The sequence below is a fragment of the Pongo pygmaeus genome, chromosome 19, assembly GCF_028885625.2.
Source record: "Pongo pygmaeus isolate AG05252 chromosome 19, NHGRI_mPonPyg2-v2.0_pri, whole genome shotgun sequence".
NCBI classification, from domain to species: Eukaryota; Metazoa; Chordata; class Mammalia; order Primates; family Hominidae; genus Pongo; species Pongo pygmaeus.
In genome coordinates this window covers 69,634,708-69,655,574 of record NC_072392.2, presented here as the reverse complement: position 1 = coordinate 69,655,574, position 20,867 = coordinate 69,634,708, and the positions used below count along the sequence as shown (strand labels likewise).

Sequence of the window (20,867 nt, the reverse complement as noted above, 5' to 3'; positions counted from 1 at the left end):
CTTTGCAAGCAGGTTTGGGTCTCACGCAGAGGAAACCAAAAGCAATAAGAGGGAGGGAAGGCAGAGCAACCAATCAAGGGCAGGGTGAGACTCAAAACGAGCGGGCTCCCTGGGGAGCCAGACAGAGGCTGGGGGTGATGGCGGAGCTACAGCAGCTGCAGGAGTTTGAGATACCCACGGGCCGGGAGGCTCTGAGGGGCAACCACAGTGCCCTGCTGCGGGTCGCCGACTACTGCGAGGACAACTACGTGCAGGTAGGTAGAGCGGGCGGAAGCCTGACACCCCAGCCCCTGGAGGGGGGACCCTGAGCCCAGTCCCAAGTGGGGCCCCGGGAGCCATCCTGACAGTGCTTGTCCTGGGCCTTGGCTGAGAAATCCTCGCACTCCAGGCTTCAGCTTCATCCCAGACCCCAATACTTAACCCTGACCCCATTCTACCCAAGCGCCCGCTGTGCCCCTTCTGTCTCTCAGAGCCTCAGAGATGTCCGGGACAGACAGTGCGATTCCATCCTGTTCTCAGGTGTCACCGCAGGTTCATCCTTCTGAGTCCCCCCAGGTCAATCCAGAGACCCAAAGCCTCCGTCCTCACACAGATGCTGGCGATCATTCTATTTCCAGGCCGGCTCTGGGTGAGGCTTCAGAAGAACTTCCCAAACAGCACAGTGAACCTGAGATGGACAAGGGAAAGGGGTTCTTTCCCTGATTTTGGGAAAGGGAGAGTGGGGGTAAGGCAGAGTAGGCTGGGCTAAAGAGAGGGGATCTCATGCAGAGGCAGGGGGATGGCCCACATGACTGCTGGGAGCAGGCTACTAGCAAAAGATAGGGAGGTGGCATTGTAGAACAGGTTTTAAATTGTGTGGTTGTCCTGGGGCTGAGAACATAGATTCCTGGATTCAGGGAGGAGAGGCAAGGCAACTTAGCCATGAAGGAAATCACTTCTGTTATTTCATTAATCTGTACAACTACCTCGTGAGACATGTATTATAATTCCTATTTTACACATGTGGAAACAGTAGCTCAGGGAGGTGAGGTGACTTGTCTAAGGCCACACAGCTCCAAACAGCAGAGCCAGGCATTCCTTTTTTTTTCTGCTCTTGTTGCCCAGGCTGGAGTGCAATGGCTCGATCTCGGCTCACTACAACCTCTGCCTTCTGGGTTCAAGAAATTCTCCTGCCTCAGCCTCCTGAGTAGCTGGAATTACAGGCATGCACCACCATGCCCGACTAATTTTATATTTTTAGTAGAGACAGGGTTTTGCCATGTTGGTCAGGCTGGTCTTGAACTCCTGACACCTCAGGTGATTCACCCGCCTCGGCCTCCCAAAGTTCTGGGATTACAAGAGTGAGCCACTGTGCCCGGCCAGCCTTTTTTTTTTTTTTTTTGACAGGGTCTCCTCTGTCACCCAGGCTGGAGTGCTGTGGCATGATCATAGCTCACATAGCTTCACTGCAGCCTTGAACTCCTAGGTTCAAGCAATCCTCCCACCTCAGCCTTCTGAGTAGCTGGGGCTACAGGTACATGCCACCATGCCTGGCTAATTTTTAAATTTTTTTTGTAAAGACAGGGTCTCGATATGTAGCCCAGGCTGGTCTTGAACTCCTGGCCTCAAGTGATCTGCCCACCTTGGCCTCCCAAAGTGCTGGGATTACAGGCATAAGCCACCACATTTGGGCTTTCCTGAATCCTGATGCCAAGCTCTTTCCTCTCCATCTTTCTGCCTCCCTACACGCTATGTGACTTTATGACAGCTTATTAGCACTCTCTGTCCCCGGTTTCCTCTGCTCCCTGAAGAGCTGCAGGCTAACCTTGTTACCCCTTGGGCAAAACTTTATTTTTCTAACCTGTACTAACCAAACTATGAGAACAGGCACAGGGACCTCGTAGTGTAGTAAGAATGTTGAAAAAAGAAATAAATGAGTAACAAGTGCTCATGGGAAATGGCAGATTAAAGAGAGTCAGTAATGACAGCAGTTAAAATGCTCTGGAGCCTTCTTTTGGGCCAGGCATGTTACCAGCATGGCCTCCCTTCATCCTCATCTGAAGTCCAGTAAGGCGAGTCCCATTCCCACTTCACAATGAGGAAGCTGAGGTTTGGAAAGGTTAAGTCACTTTCCCAGAAGTCTCCTAGCTAGTGTCAGAGCCCGAATTCAAACACAGAAATCTGATTCCAGAGCCCACTCCCTATGCCACTAACTGAAAATGCTGCTCTGGGTATCATTTCGGTCTGTGTAGATGTTGAGTGACCACCTGCAGATGAGACAGAATGAGGCTTGCAAACCAGCTCATTCTCCTAGCATGGAAAGGCGTGTTCCCTCTATGGACAAGGATCCAAGCAGTCCTTTCCATTCCTTCCTTAACTTCTGCACACCTCAAAGAGCTTCCACAGGGCTTTCATTTGCACACACAGTGTGCACACACAATTTGGGGTCGCAAAGACCTAAGTCCAATTTCAAGCTCTGCCACCTACCAACTACAGGATCTATGGCAAGTTTCTCCTCTGATTCTCATGCCTGCCTTCAGGGGTGGCTCCATGGGTTCAATATAAAAATGTATCAAAGCATTTAGCCTAGTGCCAGCCCCTTCAGAAGTGCAGGATAAATGGCAGCTCTTACCATAACCATCATTACCATTCATTGGAAGGATGGATAATAAGAATCATTTCTAGGGAGGAGAAGCTGTCCTTGCAAAAATATGTGGGGCATGAGAAGCCCTGACCCAAGTTGGAATCCTTGGACTCCTGCTTCCTTCGGGCAGAGTACTAACTACTGGAACACACAACCTGTTACCTTTCCTGGCCTTTGTGAGGATCTTTGTCTAGGCAAATGCCTAGGAAGGTTCTGGATCTCAGAACTGCTCTTACCTAAGGTGTGATTCCCCTACCCTCCATCCCCATCTGCAGCCCCTCTCTCCCCACACCACCCAGACGCTAGGAAACCCATGGGGAATTAGGGAAGGCAGACCAGGGTCACCTGCAGAGTTCTCAGCCAGGGTTGACTGAGTTTACAGACAGGGTAATTTGCATGATGAACAAGCACTCAGCCGCAGAGATGGATCTCAGACGCTTGTCCCTGCAGACCTAACTTTGGGCTAAGAGCAAAGCCAGGGGTCAGTAGGTGTTCAGGGTCCAGATGCCCAGAGCTGGGCCCAAGCAGACACTTTTCCTGTTTGGGCCAACAATTCCACATGTTAGTTTGGGGAGGAAACTGTACAGAAGAAGGCAGGCAAGCTAAGAAATCTGGGTGGAGATGAAGGAGCAGTCACTGCTCAGTTCTGGGCCTGTTTCCTCATTTAGTAAAGGTCCTGAACTAAATCAAGACCTGCTATCCTGTCTGGTGTTAATATCCTGGGTTGATTTCTTTGCCTATTCAAGATTCTTGGTGACATATGCTGAGGAGATGTAAGTTTTGTTGCATATGTTAATGAGATGTAAATGACATGCAAATGAGCATCTCTTTCCTGCTGTGGGAAAAGAAAGACAAGGAGGAGAGAGCCATCGCATGGACTTCCCAGAAGGTTCTGGCTCAGGCTCCATTAGAGGCTCCCAGGTGTCTCTCAGACCTTGCTCTGAGAGTTTGTAGGTCTGTTCTCCATTGACAGGCCCTGAGGGGCACCCGAGGGCTCAAGCAAGGGGACTCCGGTATGCAGCCTTGCCTGTTGGCCCACTGGCCCTACCCCAGATTCACCCTGGACTTGCCCCCTACCTGGCTTAGAAAGGTACAGGCTAGAGTATGGCAACTCCATGACCCGACCAGAGATGAGGAAGCTGCCTGGGGAACCAAAAGACCAGAGAAGTTTTGCCCTAGCCCCCACTGCCTGATCTGGGACCAACAAAAAAAATTTCTTGGCCGGGCGCAGTGGCTCACGCCTGTAATCCTAGCACTTTGGGAGGCCAAGGCAGGCAGATCACCTGAGGTTGGGAGTTCGAGATCAGCCTGACCAACATGGAGAAACTACATCTCTACTAAAAATACAAAAAATTACCTGGGCGTGGTGGTGCATGCCTGTAATTCCAGCTACTCGGAAGGCTGAGGCAGGAGAATCGCTTGAACCCAGGAGGCGGAGGTTGGGGTGAGCTGAGATTGTGCCATTGCACTCCAGCCTGGGCAACAAGAGTGAAACTCCGTCTCAAAAAACAAACAAAAAAGACTTCTTGCCTTCAGCCACTGCCTGCTTACTCCTCCTGCACTGACTGGCAGTGTGACCCTGGCCAGTGCCTGGCACAGTGCCTAGAATACAGTGGGAATGTGCCCAGAGAATTTTTGGGTTCCCATTCGACCTGCTAATTAACTCACGAGTGCATATTTATGAAGAATCTTTTGCGTGTTGGGTGTGATTCCATGACGGGATACAGGATGAAACAGACAAGCTCCCTGCTCTCAGGACACTTCCATTTAAGGCAACGGGGGGTAGATAATGAAAAAAATACATAGATAATGTTTGATAGTGCTAAATGCCATGAAGAAAAGAGAACAAGGTAAATATGATAAAGAGGCAGTGAAGGTGTGGGCTGGGGAAATCTTAGTGTGGTGAAGGAAGGCGTCTCTGAGAAGCTGAGGCCTGCTAATAAGGATTCTGAAAATAAGTACAGCACGTGCCAAGGCCCCGAGGCAGAAACAGTTCAGCTTGTTCAGGAACAGAAACCCAATGGCCAACGTGGCTGGAGGGGAGTGTGTGAGAGGGGGAGTGGCGAAGATGGATTAAAGGGGATGAAGGCGAAGAGAAAGGCAGGAGCCAGACCTGGAGGGGCTGTACGTAAGCCACGGTTAGAAGCTTGAATTTTATCCTCAGGGTATTGGAAAGCTATTAGAGGGAATGAATGAATAAAGTCCTTCTGTTCTGGGCCTCAGTTTCCTTACTTGAGTTCCCAAACACCAATCTGCAGACTGGAGCTAAACAAAGAGTCACATGGAAAGCTTTTTTTTGGTTTGTTTTTGAGATAGGGTCTCACTCTGTCACGCAGGCTGGAGTGCAGTGATGTGATTTTGGCTCACTGCAACCTCCGCCTCCCGGGTTCAAGTGATTCTCATGCCTCAGCCTCCTGAGTAGCTGGGATTACAGGCAGGCACCACCATGCCTGGCTAATTTTTGTATTTTTAGTAGAGACGAGGTTTTGCCATTGTAGCCAGGCTGGTCTCGAACTCCCGACCTCAAGTGATTTGCCTGCCTGGGCCTCCCAAAGTAGTGGGATTACAGGCGTAAGCCACCGTGCCTGACATGGTTTGTTGTGTTTAAAAATGTCGGCTGGGCACGGTGGCTCATGCCTGTAATCCCAGCAGTTTGGGAGGCCGAGGCGGGCAAATCACCTGAAGTCGGGAGTTTGAGACCAGCCTGACCAACGTGGAGAAACCCTGTCTCTACTAAAAAAAAAATTACAAAATAAGCCGGGCGTGGTGGTGCATGCCTGTAATCCCAACTACTTGGGAGGCTGAGGCAGGAGAATCGCTTGAACTCGGAACGCGGAGGTTGTGGTGAGCCGAGATCGCGCCACTACACTCCAGCCTGGGCAACAAGAGCGAAACTCCATCTCAGAAAAAAAAAAAAAAATAGAACATCTGCTCTAGCCAGTGTTGGCTTCCTCTTTCCTTTCTACTATTCACCCCCACTCCAACCCCTAAAAGGGCAGCCTGTTACTGAAGTCTTCAGGAGGGTGGTACCATCATCTGTACTCAGTCCTCAGCTTGACTATTTGAGAATGGGTATCTTTCCCTCCCTTTGCATCCATTCCCCAAGGCTGCAGATTCACTTTTTTAAAGTGAATTTAAAGTGATGTTGTAGCAAGTTCCTCTTGCTACAACATCATTCTGCTGGGAGCCACCTCAAACATCTAAGGGTTGCTGCTCTCTCCCAATCCAGCCCCCACTTTCCCTATATCCTCTCCCATCCCACCCCAGCCAGCCAAGGACCCAGTGGAAGATGCTGGCCCTTAGGCCAGGGCTGTGTGTATTTCAGGCCACAGACAAGCGGAAGGCGCTGGAGGAGACCATGACCTTCACTACCCAGGCACTGGCCAGCGTGGCCTACCAGGTGGGCAACCTGGCCGGGCACACTCTGCGCATGTTGGACCTGCAGGGGGCCGCCCTGCGGCAGGTGGAAGCCCGTGTAAGCACGCTGGGCCAGGTAAGGGCGTGGGGCGTGGGAAGGCATCTTGTGTCAGGCCTCAACTCTTCAGCCCGACTCAGACATTTTCTACATCAAAAGTTCCTTCCTGCTTTCCTCCATGTCCAAATGCCCAACTCTACAGCAGAAGGTTGGCACTTCCCGAGCTTTTGGGACCTCCTTATCTCTGTGGCTATGCTACAAATTCCCCGAAGGCAGAACTTTTTCTTTCTCGGAATTCTATCCTGGACATGAGAAAGTGTTATCTACCAATCACAGCGGCGCCCTATACAGGAAAGAAGCAAATGAACCCTGTTTGCATCTAAATACAAGCAGTGCCCTCATAAATATCCCAGACCCAGGGTGCTAGCTTGACAAGGTCATCTTCAGCCCTGGAAGCACTGCCACCACCATACAGTATATACCCTCCACCCCGCCACAGTGTTCTAGCGCACACACCCTCCTCCTTCCTTCCTGGATCCTTGACCGAGGAATTGCCCCATAAAGCACATGCACAGACCCAGCCACACATTTGGCCTGGCCTGTACATCACCCACATGTTCAGTGGGTGGAGTGTGTCTTTTCCTCCCCCGCCGCAGACCAGAGTTCCCACCCTTTCGAACTGTAGGCTTTCTCCATGGAACATTCTGAGAGGAAGTCAATTCACTTATTTGTCCCCCAAAGGGGAGAGCTGATCCAGCCACCCTTCTCTGCCACCTCCATATTCTCCCGCTCTGCTCCCAAGCCAGCCGGGTGCTTGTTTCTTCCCGGCATCCCCAGGGATGTTGTTTTCTCTTTTCCTCCTGTTCCTGCTCTGCTAATAATAACCCTTACTCTCTTTCCACCAGGAAGTTGCTCCAAAGTGGCTCCATCCTTTCCTGCTACTTTTCCCAATTGCTATGTAGCCTGGTGGGGGGTGGGGGGTGGGGGGCGGGGGCGGGGGGGAGGGCCCTCTTTTTCTGGACCTGGCTGCCTCCCATGGTCCCTATCCCCAGCCCAAAGTCTTTATCTTCTTCCTCCTTAGGGGGAAGGGCGCTGGACACAGACCACCCCTCTCTGTCACCTTGAACCCTGTCATGCAGATGGTGAACATGCATATGGAGAAGGTGGCCCGAAGGGAGATCGGCACCTTAGCCACTGTCCAGCGGCTGCCCCCCGGCCAGAAGGTCATCGCCCCAGAGAACCTACCCCCTCTCACGCCCTACTGCAGGAGACCCCTCAACTTTGGCTGCCTGGACGACATCGGCCATGGGATCAAGGTAGAGAGAGGGGCCCTCCTCTTTCCCTCCAACCCACCCTCTCATGCCTTGTGGCCCCTTTCCCTCCAGACCCCCAGTTCTCCTGCACGTTTTGTCCCCACTTGCCACTCCTTTCTTTCCCTGCTCCCTGAAACCACCACTCTGAGCTCTTCTCCCTCTCCCTAGATTTTGTAATCCCTCCCTCCAAAACTGGTCTGTACCGTCCTCGGAGGATCTGCTGAGTGTGAGATCCTGAGCACCCCTCGCCCCCCCGCCCCACCCCTGTGGGCACCGGGCGTGTGGGAAGGGGAAGGGGGGGACGGGAGGATGTCAGGGTGTGCATGAGAATGGCTCCCAGCCACATGAGAACAGCAACTTCCTCTGTCTGGGGGTTTGAGGTCACTGCACTGAGCAGTCACCCCAGAGGTGCTGTTGGTGAGAAGAAGCGGGGATACAGCCACACAAAGGGGACTTAGTGAAGAGAGGGGAGCATGGCGCTGGCGTCTTCTCAGCCCATGTCCTTCTGCGAGGTCGGAGAGGGCGCGCACTCACACCCATCCCGACTTCAATTCCTGTCTCCACACCTTAACATTTCTGTATCAAAATGAGCCCCTTGATATCCTTAACTTATCAGCCCCCCCTTAAAGGGGAAACAACACTCTCTCCTTCAACAACCGGGCCTCCTCCCCACCAGTAGTTCTCTGTTGTATAACTTATATTTTTTTTTGTTTTTTGAGATGGAGTTTTGCTCTTGTTGTCCAGGTTGGAGTGCAATGTTGCGATCTTGGCTCACTGCAACCTCCGCCTCCCAGGTTCAAGTGATTCTCCTGCCTGAGTCTCCCGAGTAGCTGGGATTACAGGTGCCCGCCACCATGCCCGGCTATTTTTTTTTTTTTTTTTTTTGTATTTTTAGTAGAGATGGGGTTTCTCCATGGTGGCCAGGCTGGTCTCGAACTCCTGAACTCAGGTGATCCGCTCGCCTCAGCCACCCAAAGTGCTGGGATTACAGGTGTGAGCCACCGCTCCTGGCCCAACTTATATTCTTTGTGCTTCAGCTCAAATCTCTTTTGTCTTGCCCCTGGTGAAGCCTATGAGGTAACACTGTACCCACCCCTTGGGGAAGTCCCATTGGTAACAGCAGTTCCCTCTTTCACGTGGGCGTGCGCCCTGTCATTTGTGCATCCCCTCTAAGTGGCCTGGGTCCTGCTCCTCTCTGCCCTAACTCCCCAAAGCCAATTCCACAAATCTTCGAAAATGAAAGGTGGGACACTTCTAAGTGTGATGTGTCCTCTCCTTTCCCCTCCCCCTCCTCAGCCCAATCAAAGTTAGGGACCACCAAGCCAGGACCCCAGCTTCCTGGGCTCTGAGATGGTCTGGGGGAGGGACAGGGGTGCTGGGCCCACTCAACCCGCTGTGGCTGTGCAGAGGAAGTGGCTGTCGGCTTTGGTAGAACTGAGTCCCAGAACCCAGGCAATGACAAGGGGGTGGGGTGGGGGAAGTGTAGGAGAGGGGCCTGAGAAGTGGAAGTGGGAACTGGCCATGCAGGGCTCTCCCTCCCAGTTCCCGTCCGCCCCTCCTCCATTTCCTCTTGGGGATGAGGGTGGGGGGCGGCCCCTCACCCCAAATGTCAGCCCTACCTCCCGCTCCCTCGCAGGACCTCAGCACGCAGCTGTCAAGGACAGGCACCCTGTCTCGAAAGAGCATCAAGGCCCCTGCCACACCTGCCTCCGCCACCTTGGGGTGAGGCCTTGCCGAGACGCCAACTAGCCTAGCCCTGTCCCCCGCGACCCTGAAACTCTCCTCCCCCAGCCTTGCCACCCACCCCTGGCGCCCCTGGGTGCTCAGGCCGTCATGCTGGATGCCTGGCGCCAAACCTCCCCCTTGGCCACCTGCCCTTCCTGCTCGCACCAAACCCCTGCTGGCCAGAAGCCTTCCTCCTTCCTCCTAATACCCACTCCCCGCCCCCCACCCCCCGCCAGGAGACCACCCCGGATTCCCGAGCCAGTGCACCTGCCAGTGGTGCCCGACGGCAGACTCTCCGCTGCCTCCTCTGCCTCTTCCCTGGCCTCAGCTGGGTGAGACCTACAAGCCCACGTGGGTGGGTGAGGGGTGGGAAGTGGCTTTTGAGAGGAGCCACATGCCAATGGTCATAGTGACTCCTGGGCTTGAAAGGACCCAGTTACTCCTGGGTCACACGTGCAGGGCTGGGTTCAGGATTGGAGGGGTGGGGCCAGTTGGGGATGCTGCATTAGGGAAGGCGTGTCCGCCAACCGGGCTCTCTGGTGTTCAGCAGCGCCGAAGGTGTCGGTGGGGCCCCCACGCTGAAGGGGCAGGCAGCACCTCCAGCCCCACCTCTCCCCAGCTCCTTGGACCCACCTCCTCCACCAGCAGCTGTCGAGGTGTTCCAGTGGCCTCCCACGCTGGAGGAGTTGTCGCCACCCCCACCGGGTAAGGAGGTCCACCCTCTTCTTCCCAACCTTGGGGTCGCTCTTCCGCCTCCTGCCACTCCCCAGCCCACCTCTCTTGGATCTGCCCCGGCCAGCCTCAGTGAACGCCTCCTCCAAGGAGCGCAGCACAGGAACGAAAGGAGGCAGAGGAAGTGAACTAACATAACTCAGCGCCTGCTGTATACCAGACCCTGTGTTCGAAGCTTCTCATCCATTTTCTCATTTAAACTTAATCCTGGCCGGGCGCGGTGGCTCACCCCTGTAATCCCAGTACTTTGGGAGGCTGAGGTGGGCGGATCACCTGAGGTTGGGAGTTCGAGACCAGCCTGACCAAAATGGAGAAACCCGGTCTCTACTAAAAATACAAAATTGGCTGGGTGTGGTGGTGCAAGCCTGTAATCCCAGCTACTCGGGAGGCTGAGGCAGGAGAATCGCTTGAACCTGGGAGGCGGAGTTTGCAGTGAGCCGAGATCATGCCATTGCACTCCAGCCTGGGCAACAAGAGCGAAACTCCTTCTCAAAATAAAATAAAATAATAATAATAATCATCATCATCATGATAATAAACTTAATCCTAAGGGCCAGGCGGGGTGGCTCACGGCCGTAATCTCAGCACTTTGGGGGGCTGTGGAGGGCAGATCACTTGAGGTCAGGAGTTCCAGACCAACCTGGCCAACATGGCTAAAAATACAAAAATTAGCCTGGTGTGGTGGCAGGTGCCTGCAATTCCAGCTACTCAGGAGGCTGAGGCACAAGGATCACTTGAACCCAGGAGGCAGAGGCTGCAGTGAGCTGAGATCACCCCACTGCACTCCAGCCTGGGTGACAGAGGGAGATTCCCTCTCAAAAAAATAAAATAAAGGCCGGGTGAGGTGGCTCACACCTGTAATCCCAGCACTTTGGGAGGCCGAGGTGGGCGGATCACAAGGTCAGGAGATCGAGACCATCCTGGCTGACACGGCGAAACCCTGTCTCTACTAAAAATACAAAAAAAATTAGCCAGGCGTGGTGGCGGGCACCTGTAGTCCCAGCTACTTGGGAGGCTGAGGCAGGAGAATGGCATGAACCCGGGAGGTGGAGTTTGCAGTGAGCCTAGATCATGCCACTGCACTCCAGCCTGGGCGACACAGCGAGACTCCGTCTCAAAAAAATAAATAAAATAAAATAAACTTAATCCTGAGAGGGTCTTTACCACTCTCCGTTAATAGATGAAGCCACTGACGCTGAGGTTCAGTGACTTGCCCAAGAGCCACCCAGCTAATAAGAGACAGAGTCTGACTGTCCTCTACTGCTGGATCTTTCAGGGTTTACTGAGCACTTACTATGTGCTAGCAGCACTGTATGAAGACCAGAACAGGAGAGGGCTGGAGGAAGATTTCATGAGATGGGTGCATTCTTTTTTTCTTTTGAGATGGAGTCTCACTCTGTCATCCAGGCTGGATGGAGTGTGTTGGCAAGATCTCAGCTCACTGCAACCTCCACCTCCTGCGTTAAGCCATTCTCCTGCCTCAGTCTCCTGAGTAGCTGGAATTACAGGTGTGTGCCACCATGCCCGGCTAATTTTTGTATTTTTAGTACAGATGGGCTTTCACCATGTTGGCCAGGCTGGTCTCAAACTCCTGACCTCAGGTGATCTGCCCGCCTTGACCTCCCAACGCGCCTGGCTGAGATGGGTGGATTCTGGGGCCCAGCTCTTGAGCAGTTCCCTGACACACTGAAGGAGTTTCCTGTGCCACACTTACAGCCTTTCTGCTTTTCCCCCAAGACGAAGAGCTGCCCCTGCCACTGGACCTACCTCCTCCTCCACCCCTGGATGGAGATGAATTGGGGCTGCCTCCACCCCCACCAGGATTTGGGCCTGATGAGCCCAGCTGGGTGCCTGCCTCATACTTGGAGAAAGGTACCTGACTTCTGGGACTAAGGGGCACCGGATCCCACTTCCTCTGTTGCCCTGACCCCCATTCTCCTCCCTCTGCAAAGGTGTGAATCTATCCCCCGGGCCCCCCACACAATTTTTCTGATGAACTGACAGAACTGGGGAGAGGGCAGCTGGCCTGGTATTGAATATTAACTAAGCTGGGGAGGGGTCCTGAAGGCTTGCAAGAAGCCCCCCCAAGATGGTCCCTAGAGTCTAGTACTTGAGACCCTGCATCCCCATGGCGGTGGGGGTGAGGGAGAGAGGGCAAGAGGCATATCTCACGGCACCCTCTTCTCTTGCCCTGCAGTGGTGACACTGTACCCATACACCGGCCAGAAGGACAATGAGCTCTCCTTCTCTGAGGGCACTGTCATCTGTGTCACTCGCCGCTACTCCGATGGCTGGTGCGAGGGCGTCAGCTCAGAGGGGACTGGATTCTTCCCCGGGAACTATGTGGAGCCCAGCTGCTAACAGCCCAGGGCTCTCTGGGCAGCTGATGTCTGCACTGAGTGGGTTTCATGAGCCCCGGGCCAAAACCAGCTCCAGTCACGGCTGGACGGGGTCTGCCCACCTCTTGGGCTGTGAGCTGTGTTCTGTCCCTCCTCCCATCGTGGGGGGAAGGGGTCCTGGGGAGAGAGAATTTATCCAGAGGCCTGCTGCAGATGGGGAAGGGCTGGAAACCAAGAAGTTTGTCAACAGAGGACCCCTACTCCATGCAGGGCAGAGTCTCCTGCTACAAGTCCCAACTTTGAATAAAACGGATGACGTCCTGTGACTGCCCCACGGAGATAAGGGGCCAGGAGGGATTGAAAGGCATCCCAGTTCTAAGGCTGCTGCTAATTACAGCCCCCAAACTCCAACCCACCAGCTGTCCCAGAAGCAGCATCTTCCCATTTCCTCAGTACCCACAAAGTGCAGCCCACATTGGACCCCAGACACCCCTCTGCAGCTATTGACTGCAACTTGTTCTTTTGCCCATTGCTTGCTGTGTGTGTGATGTGTTCATATGTGGCTGGGCACTTGCCCAAGAGTGGGAACAATCTTCGTGACTTAAGCGGGGCTCTCCGAGAGCACCTCACTGTCAACTCTGAGACTGTCGCGCGAGAGATCTCAGTCATTTCTTCCCCCTTCACTTCCTTTATAGTTGTAAAACACCAGAGGAAGGAGGGGCTTGGGTTTCGCTGGTTCTGCTTAAAAACATCATGGCTTTCTGTTCCATGGGGTGGGGGTGGGGGGGAATGCGTGGAGGGCCCAGCCTGCGAGGGTGACTTTGGTGAAGTCCCTGGTCTCTTGCTGCGTAGACGAGGCTGGGGTGCAAGGAGACACCGTCACTCGCTGCGAGGTTACTGGCTGTCCGGACCCGAGCCGGACGGTGCGCTACCTCGTACCACCACCAGGAGGCGATTGTTCCCTCTGGCTTTTCCTTTGGGGGTGCTAGAAGGGAGTGCGGGGGTCGGGAGGCAAGAGAGTGTAGACAGCATAGAAATAGTGTGGGGTCGCGGTGGGTGAAGCAAGATCGCAAAGGCCTGGGGCCATAGGTGGAGACCCTCTTCTGCCTCTGTGGGGAGTTCTTGCGGCCAGGAGAATTTCAGGATCCTGGGTTCCCTCCGCAGTAGACTGGAGGGGGGTGGCGGTCACGCAGCCCGAGGCAACAGTTACAGCGGCGGGAGATGTTCCTTCTCTCACCTGCCGGGCAGCCCCTTCCTCCCAGTTGGGAGGACCAGGAAATAGTGCTGCCTTCCAAGGTTTGCGCGCCACCCCGCGATGGGTCAGACTCCAGAACTCAACCGTGCAGTGGAGTGGGGGAGGCAGCCGAGGTGGGTTAACTGCATAGATAGGGACGGCTCTGAGGCCCCTTCCCCAAGCCCCCAAATACGAGATTCCAGAAATTCCCAGAGGGACATAGCAAAGCCAAAGGGAAAAGGGAGTGGTAAAGCTAACTGTCTTTCCGGAATCTCCCTTCCCCGCCCCCTCCACCGTTGGCCCGGGTACCCCCCTGCAGGCGGCCAGACTCAGCACGACTTCAGCACCTGTTGCAGGTGGAGGCGCACGTCTGCAGCCGTTTCCCAGGGCACCACGCTGGCGCGGAACGAGCTGGGCTCGGCCTTCTGGGCCTCCTGAATAAGGCGGTGCATGGGGTAGCCGCGGCGCGGGAAGGCCACGTCGCCGCCCGCCAGCAGCCCCATAGGGCAGAAGTCGTTGGCGCCGTCGCCTACGTAGAAGAGGCGCTCGAAGTGCACGCCGTCGTGGGCCCGCTCGCGCAGGTAGTCGCTGAGCACCTTGTGCTTGCACATGTTGGCGGGGCAGCGCGCGCAGCTGTGTGTGTGGAACGGCCGCAGAGCCAGCAGTCCCCGCGCATCCGGCCCCGACGGGTTGCTGAGGATGCGGCGGAACAGGCTGTGGTGGCCGGCGGCGCGCAGCGCGCTCTCCACGCCAAAGGTGTTGGCATCGGAGATGAGAATCACCTCGAAGCAGGCGCCCTGTTTTGCCACAAACTGCAGCAGGTCGCCCATGCCTGGCGACAAAGGGATGGCTTCGTAGATGGCGCGCAGGTCCCGCGGCCGCACGCCCTGTTCGCCCAGGTACTTGAAGACGCGCTGCATGTACTCGTTGTAGAAGCCCTCGCGGTAGGTGGCTCGCAGGCTCTCCGGGAGCCGCTGGCCCGGCGCAGCGCGCACGATCGAATCGTCGCTGTTTTCGTCCACGATAGTCTCGTCGAAGTCGAAGGTCAGGAGGAAGCGCGGCGCGCCCTGCGCGGCCATCCCGCCGTCCTGGGAGCAGGGGGGAGAGCAGCAGGAGGAGGAGGAGGAGGGGGCAAGCGAGAGGGGGAGCGGCAGGAGCCCGCCCGGGAGAGGCTGGTTAGCGGGCCACGGCCAGAGGCGCTGGCACATCCAAGACCTGAGGAGGACCCAAGTCTGGTTAAGCTGGGAGGAGTACCCAATGCCACCACCTCTATCCCCAGCCTTCCCTGACTACTCCAGTGGCACCTCTTAGTTAACTGCAGTGGGGTTTATGCCCAGAGGGCTTCTCGGCACCTGTTTCCGCTACTCTCATCAGGGGCCAATGGGGCTTAACAAGGTCAAAAGAAGGGAACAGCAGCTTCCAAGGATCACCACTTTGGGGAGGTTTCTGGACTGGACTGTTTTGGAGACTTCCAGTGGCCCCTGTTGTTGGTGTGGATCAAGAGAGGGTGGTGGGAACTCTCCGCTCCCTCATTCCCTGAGGCAGAGTCAAGGGAAACCACCCATTCACCCAACTGGACCAGTTTCCTCATTCTCCTTTTGGGCCATGGGGAATCTATGGCTCTCTGGGAGCTGCTTCCAGCCCAATGGCACTGGACAGGGGCCTAGGGATGGGGCACAGCTTCTCCAGGGAGTTTTAGGGCCCTGTGCTGACAGCTCATCACTAATCACTTGCCAATTCCCCAGGAGGAACTTGTCAGCAGGTGGGGTTTCTGCCAGAGTCCGAAGCAAGCGGGCAGCAGGAGAAGCAGTGGGGCTTGGGGAGGTAAGAGCCTCCCGCACCAGGCCACGACACACCTGGGAGACAGGTAAGGGAGAAGAGAAGAGAGCAGCAGTGGCTGAAAAGGCAGAGGAGTGGCAGAGGCCAGGTCGTAGGGACTTGGGGGGTGTGGAGGAGAAGGCTGAGAGGAGGTCATGCTAGGGGATCTTGGAGACAGACTGCTGGACAGGAAGACAGAGTAGGGGTAGGTATAAGGGAGTTCCAGGAAGTGGAGACCTTGGGCCAGATTCATGTTGGAGGGGAGGGTGGTAGGCAGCATGGGAGAGGACAGAGGACAACAGGGGACATGTCTGGGCACAAGGAAAGGCAAGCAATGGAGGCAGCAAGAGCCCTCGGCAGCAAGTTCCCGTCACCTTTGCCTGCCAGTGTGTGAGAGGCGCAGAGGGGCAGTGAGCAGGTGACGTGCAGCTTCCAGATACCCACACACTGCTTTTCTCCCGCCCAGCTCCCACCCCAGTTAATTGAGATGGGATTGTTCCTCTTTCTGGTTTCTTCCTAAGCCCCTCTCATATTCCTGGTGTGCTTATGGCCTGGCACACCTTGTGAAACAGAAACCCAAGCTCCTCATTTCAGAGCTGGGATTTCGATTGGCTATCTGCCTCCCTAACCAAGCTGTCCCTTCCACCTCATCCCTAGAGTCACCCTCTGGTCTTATCAACATCCAGTGGGCATTTCAGTGGCCCAGGATCCTTCAAATTGCAGATATAAAGCATCAGGACCCCACACCTGGGATGGAAGCTTCTAGGAATTAATGAGGCCCCAGTAGAGGTGAGGGTAAACCTAAAATGGGCTGGATAGGGCCTCTCCCAAGGCCCTATGGAAAGGTGATGGAAAACTGGGGGCTGAGGCCTCATCCTAGGAGACTCCTGGAGGGACCCACTTACCTTAGATAGGCAGCGGAGGCCAGAAACTGGAAAACAGCCACTCATTGTCGGTGCATTACCGTGAGCACCACCTGTAGGGACTCTGTTGGGCTCCAGCCGTCGTCACACGTTCCTGACAACCGCAAAAGTTCATTTGAGGGTGCCCAGTCAGTTGCTTTTGCTTCCACCAGGAATACCCACCTGGCCCTGGTCCTTCTGCTGAACTACAGGAGGCACTCCCAGGGACTTAGCAAAAACAACCCCTCAAATAGGCCCAGTACCTACAACTCTAGAGAGGTTTCAGATGGTATTGGAGACCCAGAGAAGTTAACTGACTTTCCCAAAAGTCACCCACTGTAAATGGCAGACAGATCTCAAACCCACATCTGAGCCTGAGTCCAGTGTTTTTTCTCTAGTATCATCATTGTCCCTTAAATGTGATTGACACATCATAGTTTACAAATCACCTTCACTCATATTCTCTCACTACTCATCAGTCATGAATTCAGCCAATGAGAAGGGCTCAGAGAGGTTAACTAACCAGCCACGCTGTTTACATGGGGCATAGACTGCTTCATGAACACTTGATTGCAGCTTTGCCTTCCTCATGCCCTCAAAAAGGAAGGAGATGACCAAAGCTTACTATACCATAGCTGGGGTCTGGGACCCCCAGCCAGGTCTCACAGATGATCTGGGAATGGCCTCCCTGTTGCCCTCAGGGGTCCGGCCGTCAGACAGGAGAGTCAGGTTGAAATCTCGGCAAGACTTTGGTGTGGCTTTGGGGACTGGGTGTAACCTCTTGGGGACTTCACCAAGACAGTGGCAAAGGACACCACCTACAGCTTCCAGTGCCTCTCTACTCTCCCACCTGTGCTCCTGGGGTTGAATGAGACCAGAGGCAGCTGGGACAAGATTTGGAAAGATAAAGAGAGCCAGGAGACAAGACCTTGAGAGAAGCAGAGGTCTGGCTGGCTGCTGCCCTCTGGTGGTGACAATGGTGACACTGTAAACCCCTCTGTCAAGGTGACACTCTCCCTTGACTATTCAGGAGGGAGAAGCAATTGCCCCAGGACAGAGACGGGGACATCCCAGGAGCAGGGCACAGGCTCTAGCACTATCCATCTTGCAGTACTCCTTCCCTCACAACAACCAGACCACACGTGTTAAATCCTTCTGCAGGGATAGAATGCGGCTCTCAGTTTTTTCCAAGAACTTCTAATCTAGGAATTAGGAGAGGTGGTCAAAGCTGAATGAAGCAGTGGGCAAAGAGAGGGTGAGGGATGGGAGAGAAGACAGGTCAAGGAGGAGGTGGGAGAGAAGGGGAGGGTTGCATGAGGGACAAGGAAATGGCATAGGTTGGAGCTGTCTCCAGTCCCTATCTGGAGGGACTTCCAACCTTCCAGATTCCCAGCTGATATCACATGTCCAACCTCAGCCAGGCGATTTATAAGAGAAAGGTCAGGGATGCCACTCCCCTTGTAAAAGCAAACATGCAGCACCTGGAGAAGCAAAGGGTAGATACAAAGATTCCAAGGGGTCACCAACAGCTACCCAGAGACCAGCTTTCATCCCATAGAGAACGGTCTCATTACTTTGCCTGCCCTTCCTTCCTTCCTTCCTTCCTTCCTCCTTCCTTCCTTCCTCCCTTCCTCCTTCCTTCCTTCCTCCCTTCCTCCTTCCTTCCTTCCTCCTTCCTTCCTCCTTCCTTCCTTCCTTCCTTTTTTCTATTCTATTGATCATTAATTATGGTCAAAGCGTCTCATTTTTTCAGCCAGGCAGGGTGGCTTAAGCCTGTAATCCCAACACTTTGGGAGGCAAGGCAGGCAGATCACTTAAATCCAGGAGTTTGAGACCAGACTGGGTGACATGGCAAAACCCTGTCTCTTTAAAAACAAAAATTAAGGCCGGGTGTGGTGGCTCATGCTTGTAATCCCAGCACTTTGGGAGGCCGAGGCAGGCGAGTCACGAGGTCAGGAGATCGAGACCATCCTGGCTAACATGATGAAACCCCGTCTCTACAGAAAATACAAAAAAAATTAGCCGGGCATGTTGGTGGGCACTTGTAGTCCCAGCAACTCGGGAGGCTGAGGCAGGAGAATGGCGTGAACCCGGGAGGCGGAGCTTGCAGTGAGCAGAGATCGCGTGGCTGCACTCCAGCCTGGGCGACAGAGTGAGACTCCGTCTCAAAAAAAAAAAAAAAGTTAGCTGGTTATGGTAGCTTGTGCCCATAGTCCCAGTTACTTGGGAGGCTGAGGCACGAGGATCACTTGAACCCAGGGGACAGGTTGCAGGGAGCTGTAATGGTACCACTGCACTCCAGCCTGGGTGACAGAGGGAGTAACCCCATCCTCAACACACACACACACAACTCCTCATTTCTCATCTTAAAATACAGTTACATTTTTCTGCTAATAATAGTATCTAGGGGATTCAGTTAAACACTTATTGTTTGGTGAGTTGCCCTTGTTTCTTTTAGTATCCAAGGCAGAAAGGCATCTTGGGTTTCTTCCCCAGAAAACTGAGAAGGCCGTGCCGTGACACCTTGTTCCCACCCCACAGGAGTCAGAGGAACCCCTTCCCCAGTTGGAATTTGGCTCCTGTGATGCTCCAAAAGGTCTGTCACCTCTGACACCTTTGTTCTGAGTCATCAAATCCTTTTGTGGTCACGAAACAGAGTCCCTCAGAGTAGGGGACAGGATCTGAGCTTCTCTCACAGGCCAGAGCAGGGAGAAGGGCTTCTGGGGGGTTGCAGGGAGTCCATATTCTAGTCCCACCTAAAAGCAGTGCCTGCCTCCTTAATTCTGCACCGGGTCACAGATCCCTGCCTGCTTCTCCCGCCTTTCACACAAATGCTCTTAGATTAAATCTGTGGGAAGGGGGTGGGAGGGAAACAGGCCCCTCTCTGATATAGGCCCTAAGTTTGAAATTCCCCTTACTGGGCAGATGGAGTTCCTAGAAAAGTTTTGGGATAGTTTTCCAAAGGAAATATGCAGAATGAGGATGGGCAGGCAAGGACTCCAGAAAGACCACAGTAACAAGCCCTCTCTGTCCAAAAACAAGTCTCCTTGTATCAATCACTAGAAATCAGATCCAACAACTAAGCTAGAATTCCCTCCCTCTCCCAGACAGTGCTCCCAAACATGACCATCTTCCTTGCTCACCACGCCTGAGCAGCAGATAGGAAAAACAGAGGCCCAGAGAGGTCAAGCTAACATCCTGGGGGTCACACAGCATCGGAACTGCGATTAGAACTCAGGAGTCTCTGGCGCCTCTTGGGAAAATTGCAGCTGGAGCTCCCCCCTTGGCCCTGGAGACTCCCGTGGGCTGGGAGCTTGCGGTCCTGACCAGCTGGCGGTGGTGGCCCTGCGCCCTGGTGCCAGTGAGGCGTCTGGGTCTAGCAGTCACCTCTGGGCACTCCCTGGCTGAAAGGACAAGCTGGGAGGGGATCCTAGGGGCAGGGGCAGAGGCAGGGGCAGCTGCCGGTAGGATTGGGGGAGAGATATTTTTAGAGGTGACTAGGAAGCCAGCACTCTGGCGCACCCCCAGCTGGCGGGCGCTGGGCTCCAATGCGGGCGGGGGGTGCGCGGCTCGGGGAGGGGTATTGTGGGTGGCAGGGAGCAAGGGGACACCAATTCCTTGGCTTTGCCAGAGTCGGGGACGGAGGGATACCCCAGCACTATGTTCCTGGGTAGGAGAGAGAAGGGGACTCACTCCTGAGCTCCAGAACTCCCCCAGTGCCACGCGCGTGAAGGAGCGCCTTCAAACTCCACAGCCCCCACCCCGCGCCGGGACCCCAGCCCTCCCCTATCTCCCGGAGCCCAGGACTCACGTGGGGGCGGCGGCGGCAGAGGTCTGTCCCGGCTGAGTTTGGAGTGTAAGAAGTGGGAAAGGGGGCTAGCTGAGGTATTGGGGCGCAGGATGGAGCAAGGGGTGCTTACGGGAATTGGAGGGGACGCGGTGTCTTATCCACCCCCGGATTTCTGGGCTCTGGCTCACGAGTCCCTCCAGTCCCGAGGGACTGAGGATGATGTGCGTCTGAGCCGTCCCCTCCACTTGCCCCCCATCCCCCCCGGGCAGCCGCCGCGTCCCCTTTAAATGCCCGGGAGCCGGAGCCGGAGCCGGAGCCGCAGCCGGCGCTGCGGCTGCTGCAGCAGCGGAGCCCACCGCAGTCCCCACACGTCACAAGCGACTGTCCAATCACAGCGGCGCCGGCGCACATCAAAGGGGCGGGCCGCCCGAGGCCACGCCTCCCTCCTGCCCCGGAGGCTCCCGGAGCTCCAGCCAAGGTGGGATTAGGCTCTCGGGGAAAGGGTAGCAGGGTGGGGATGGAACGCTGCCCTTCCGAGGAGCGTGGGTGGGGGCACCCTCACTAGAGCGGCTGTGGACATACGCTAAATCCCTGCCTACACACCCAAAATTGCTAGGGCTGTGGACTTTCTCATCCGCCGCCTCCAGAGCTCCGGTTCCTGAGATTTGCAGAAGTGCACCTCCACCTCCTGCCCATTCCGCTCTCGCGTCCTAAACCCAGTGGGAGGCACGGGATGACCCAGCGGAGTCGCAGCGTCCCGACCCGGCCCTCGGGACCCTTTCCCCAGATTATAGGTTACTGAGGATTGCGGGGGATGGCGGGAGGAGTGACTCCGCACCCCCACCCCCGCCCGTAAAGTTGGTGGAGCGGGTGGTGACAGACAGTTTGCCCCTTTTGTAGATAGCCCTATAAATAAAAAACGCACTTTCTCCCTGCTTCTTAAGAGTCTGTTTCTCCCCCACCCTAATCTCTTCCT

The 20,867-nt window shown here is 55.0% G+C and overlaps 2 protein-coding genes and 1 long non-coding RNA gene across 19 annotated transcripts; 2 read left to right on the top strand and 1 right to left on the bottom strand.

The window, feature by feature from the left end:
- The first annotated feature begins 17 nt into the window (after positions 1-17).
- Positions 18-12,679, top strand: ABI3 (ABI family member 3). 4 transcript variants are annotated; one of them, XM_054460019.2, is made up of 8 exons: positions 18-254; positions 5,949-6,116; positions 7,178-7,354; positions 8,988-9,073; positions 9,313-9,408; positions 9,627-9,781; positions 11,525-11,680; positions 12,006-12,679. In XM_054460019.2, the coding sequence occupies exons 1-8, from the start codon at positions 138-140 to the stop codon at positions 12,167-12,169; spliced, it is 1,119 nt and encodes a 372-aa protein (XP_054315994.1). In that variant the 5' UTR covers positions 18-137; the 3' UTR covers positions 12,170-12,679. The 4 variants fall into 4 exon arrangements, with proteins under 4 accessions (XP_054315994.1, XP_054315996.1, XP_054315997.1 ...); XM_054460021.2 differs by having other exon boundaries at positions 9,624-9,781; positions 11,546-11,680; XM_054460022.2 differs by having other exon boundaries at positions 9,624-9,781; positions 12,418-12,679.
- Positions 12,680-12,815: 136 nt separating this feature from the next.
- On the bottom strand, positions 12,816-20,274 carry PHOSPHO1 (phosphoethanolamine/phosphocholine phosphatase 1). Of its 14 annotated transcripts, none has more exons than XM_054460024.2 (5): positions 19,913-20,264; positions 16,105-16,216; positions 15,116-15,237; positions 13,729-14,596; positions 12,816-13,524 (listed from the first exon to the last, which is right to left on the bottom strand). In XM_054460024.2, exons 2-5 carry the CDS (start codon positions 16,147-16,149, stop codon positions 13,468-13,470), a joined length of 1,092 nt encoding a protein of 363 aa, XP_054315999.1. In that variant the 5' UTR covers positions 16,150-16,216; positions 19,913-20,264; the 3' UTR covers positions 12,816-13,467. The 14 variants fall into 14 exon arrangements, with proteins under 14 accessions (XP_054315999.1, XP_054316000.1, XP_054316001.1 ...); XM_054460025.2 differs by having other exon boundaries at positions 20,022-20,244; XM_054460026.2 differs by having other exon boundaries at positions 12,816-13,132; positions 20,022-20,235.
- On the top strand, positions 20,161-20,826 carry LOC134738684 (uncharacterized). Its single transcript, XR_010124606.1, has 2 exons — positions 20,161-20,369; positions 20,508-20,826. It is a non-coding gene; the product is annotated as an uncharacterized LOC134738684 (long non-coding RNA).
- The last annotated feature ends 41 nt before the right edge of the window (positions 20,827-20,867 follow it).

Excerpts from the sequence above, each read along its gene's own strand:
- ABI3 (XM_054460018.2), top strand. The coding sequence starts at position 138 with ATGGCGGAGCTACAGCAGCTGCAGGAGTTTGAGATACCCACGGGCCGG. Across the intron at positions 9,409-9,623 it reads TCTTCCCTGGCCTCAGCTGG|CAGCGCCGAAGGTGTCGGTG; the intron begins GTGAGACCTACA and ends TCTGGTGTTCAG. Across the intron at positions 11,681-12,005 it reads TGCCTCATACTTGGAGAAAG|TGGTGACACTGTACCCATAC; the intron begins GTACCTGACTTC and ends CTTGCCCTGCAG.
- PHOSPHO1 (XM_054460024.2), bottom strand. The coding sequence starts at position 16,149 with ATGAGTGGCTGTTTTCCAGTTTCTGGCCTCCGCTGCCTATCTAAG. Across the intron at positions 15,238-16,104 it reads GCCTCCGCTGCCTATCTAAG|GTGTGTCGTGGCCTGGTGCG; the intron begins GTAAGTGGGTCC and ends CCTGTCTCCCAG. Across the intron at positions 14,597-15,115 it reads AAGTTCCTCCTGGGGAATTG|GTCTTGGATGTGCCAGCGCC; the intron begins GCAAGTGATTAG and ends GGTCCTCCTCAG.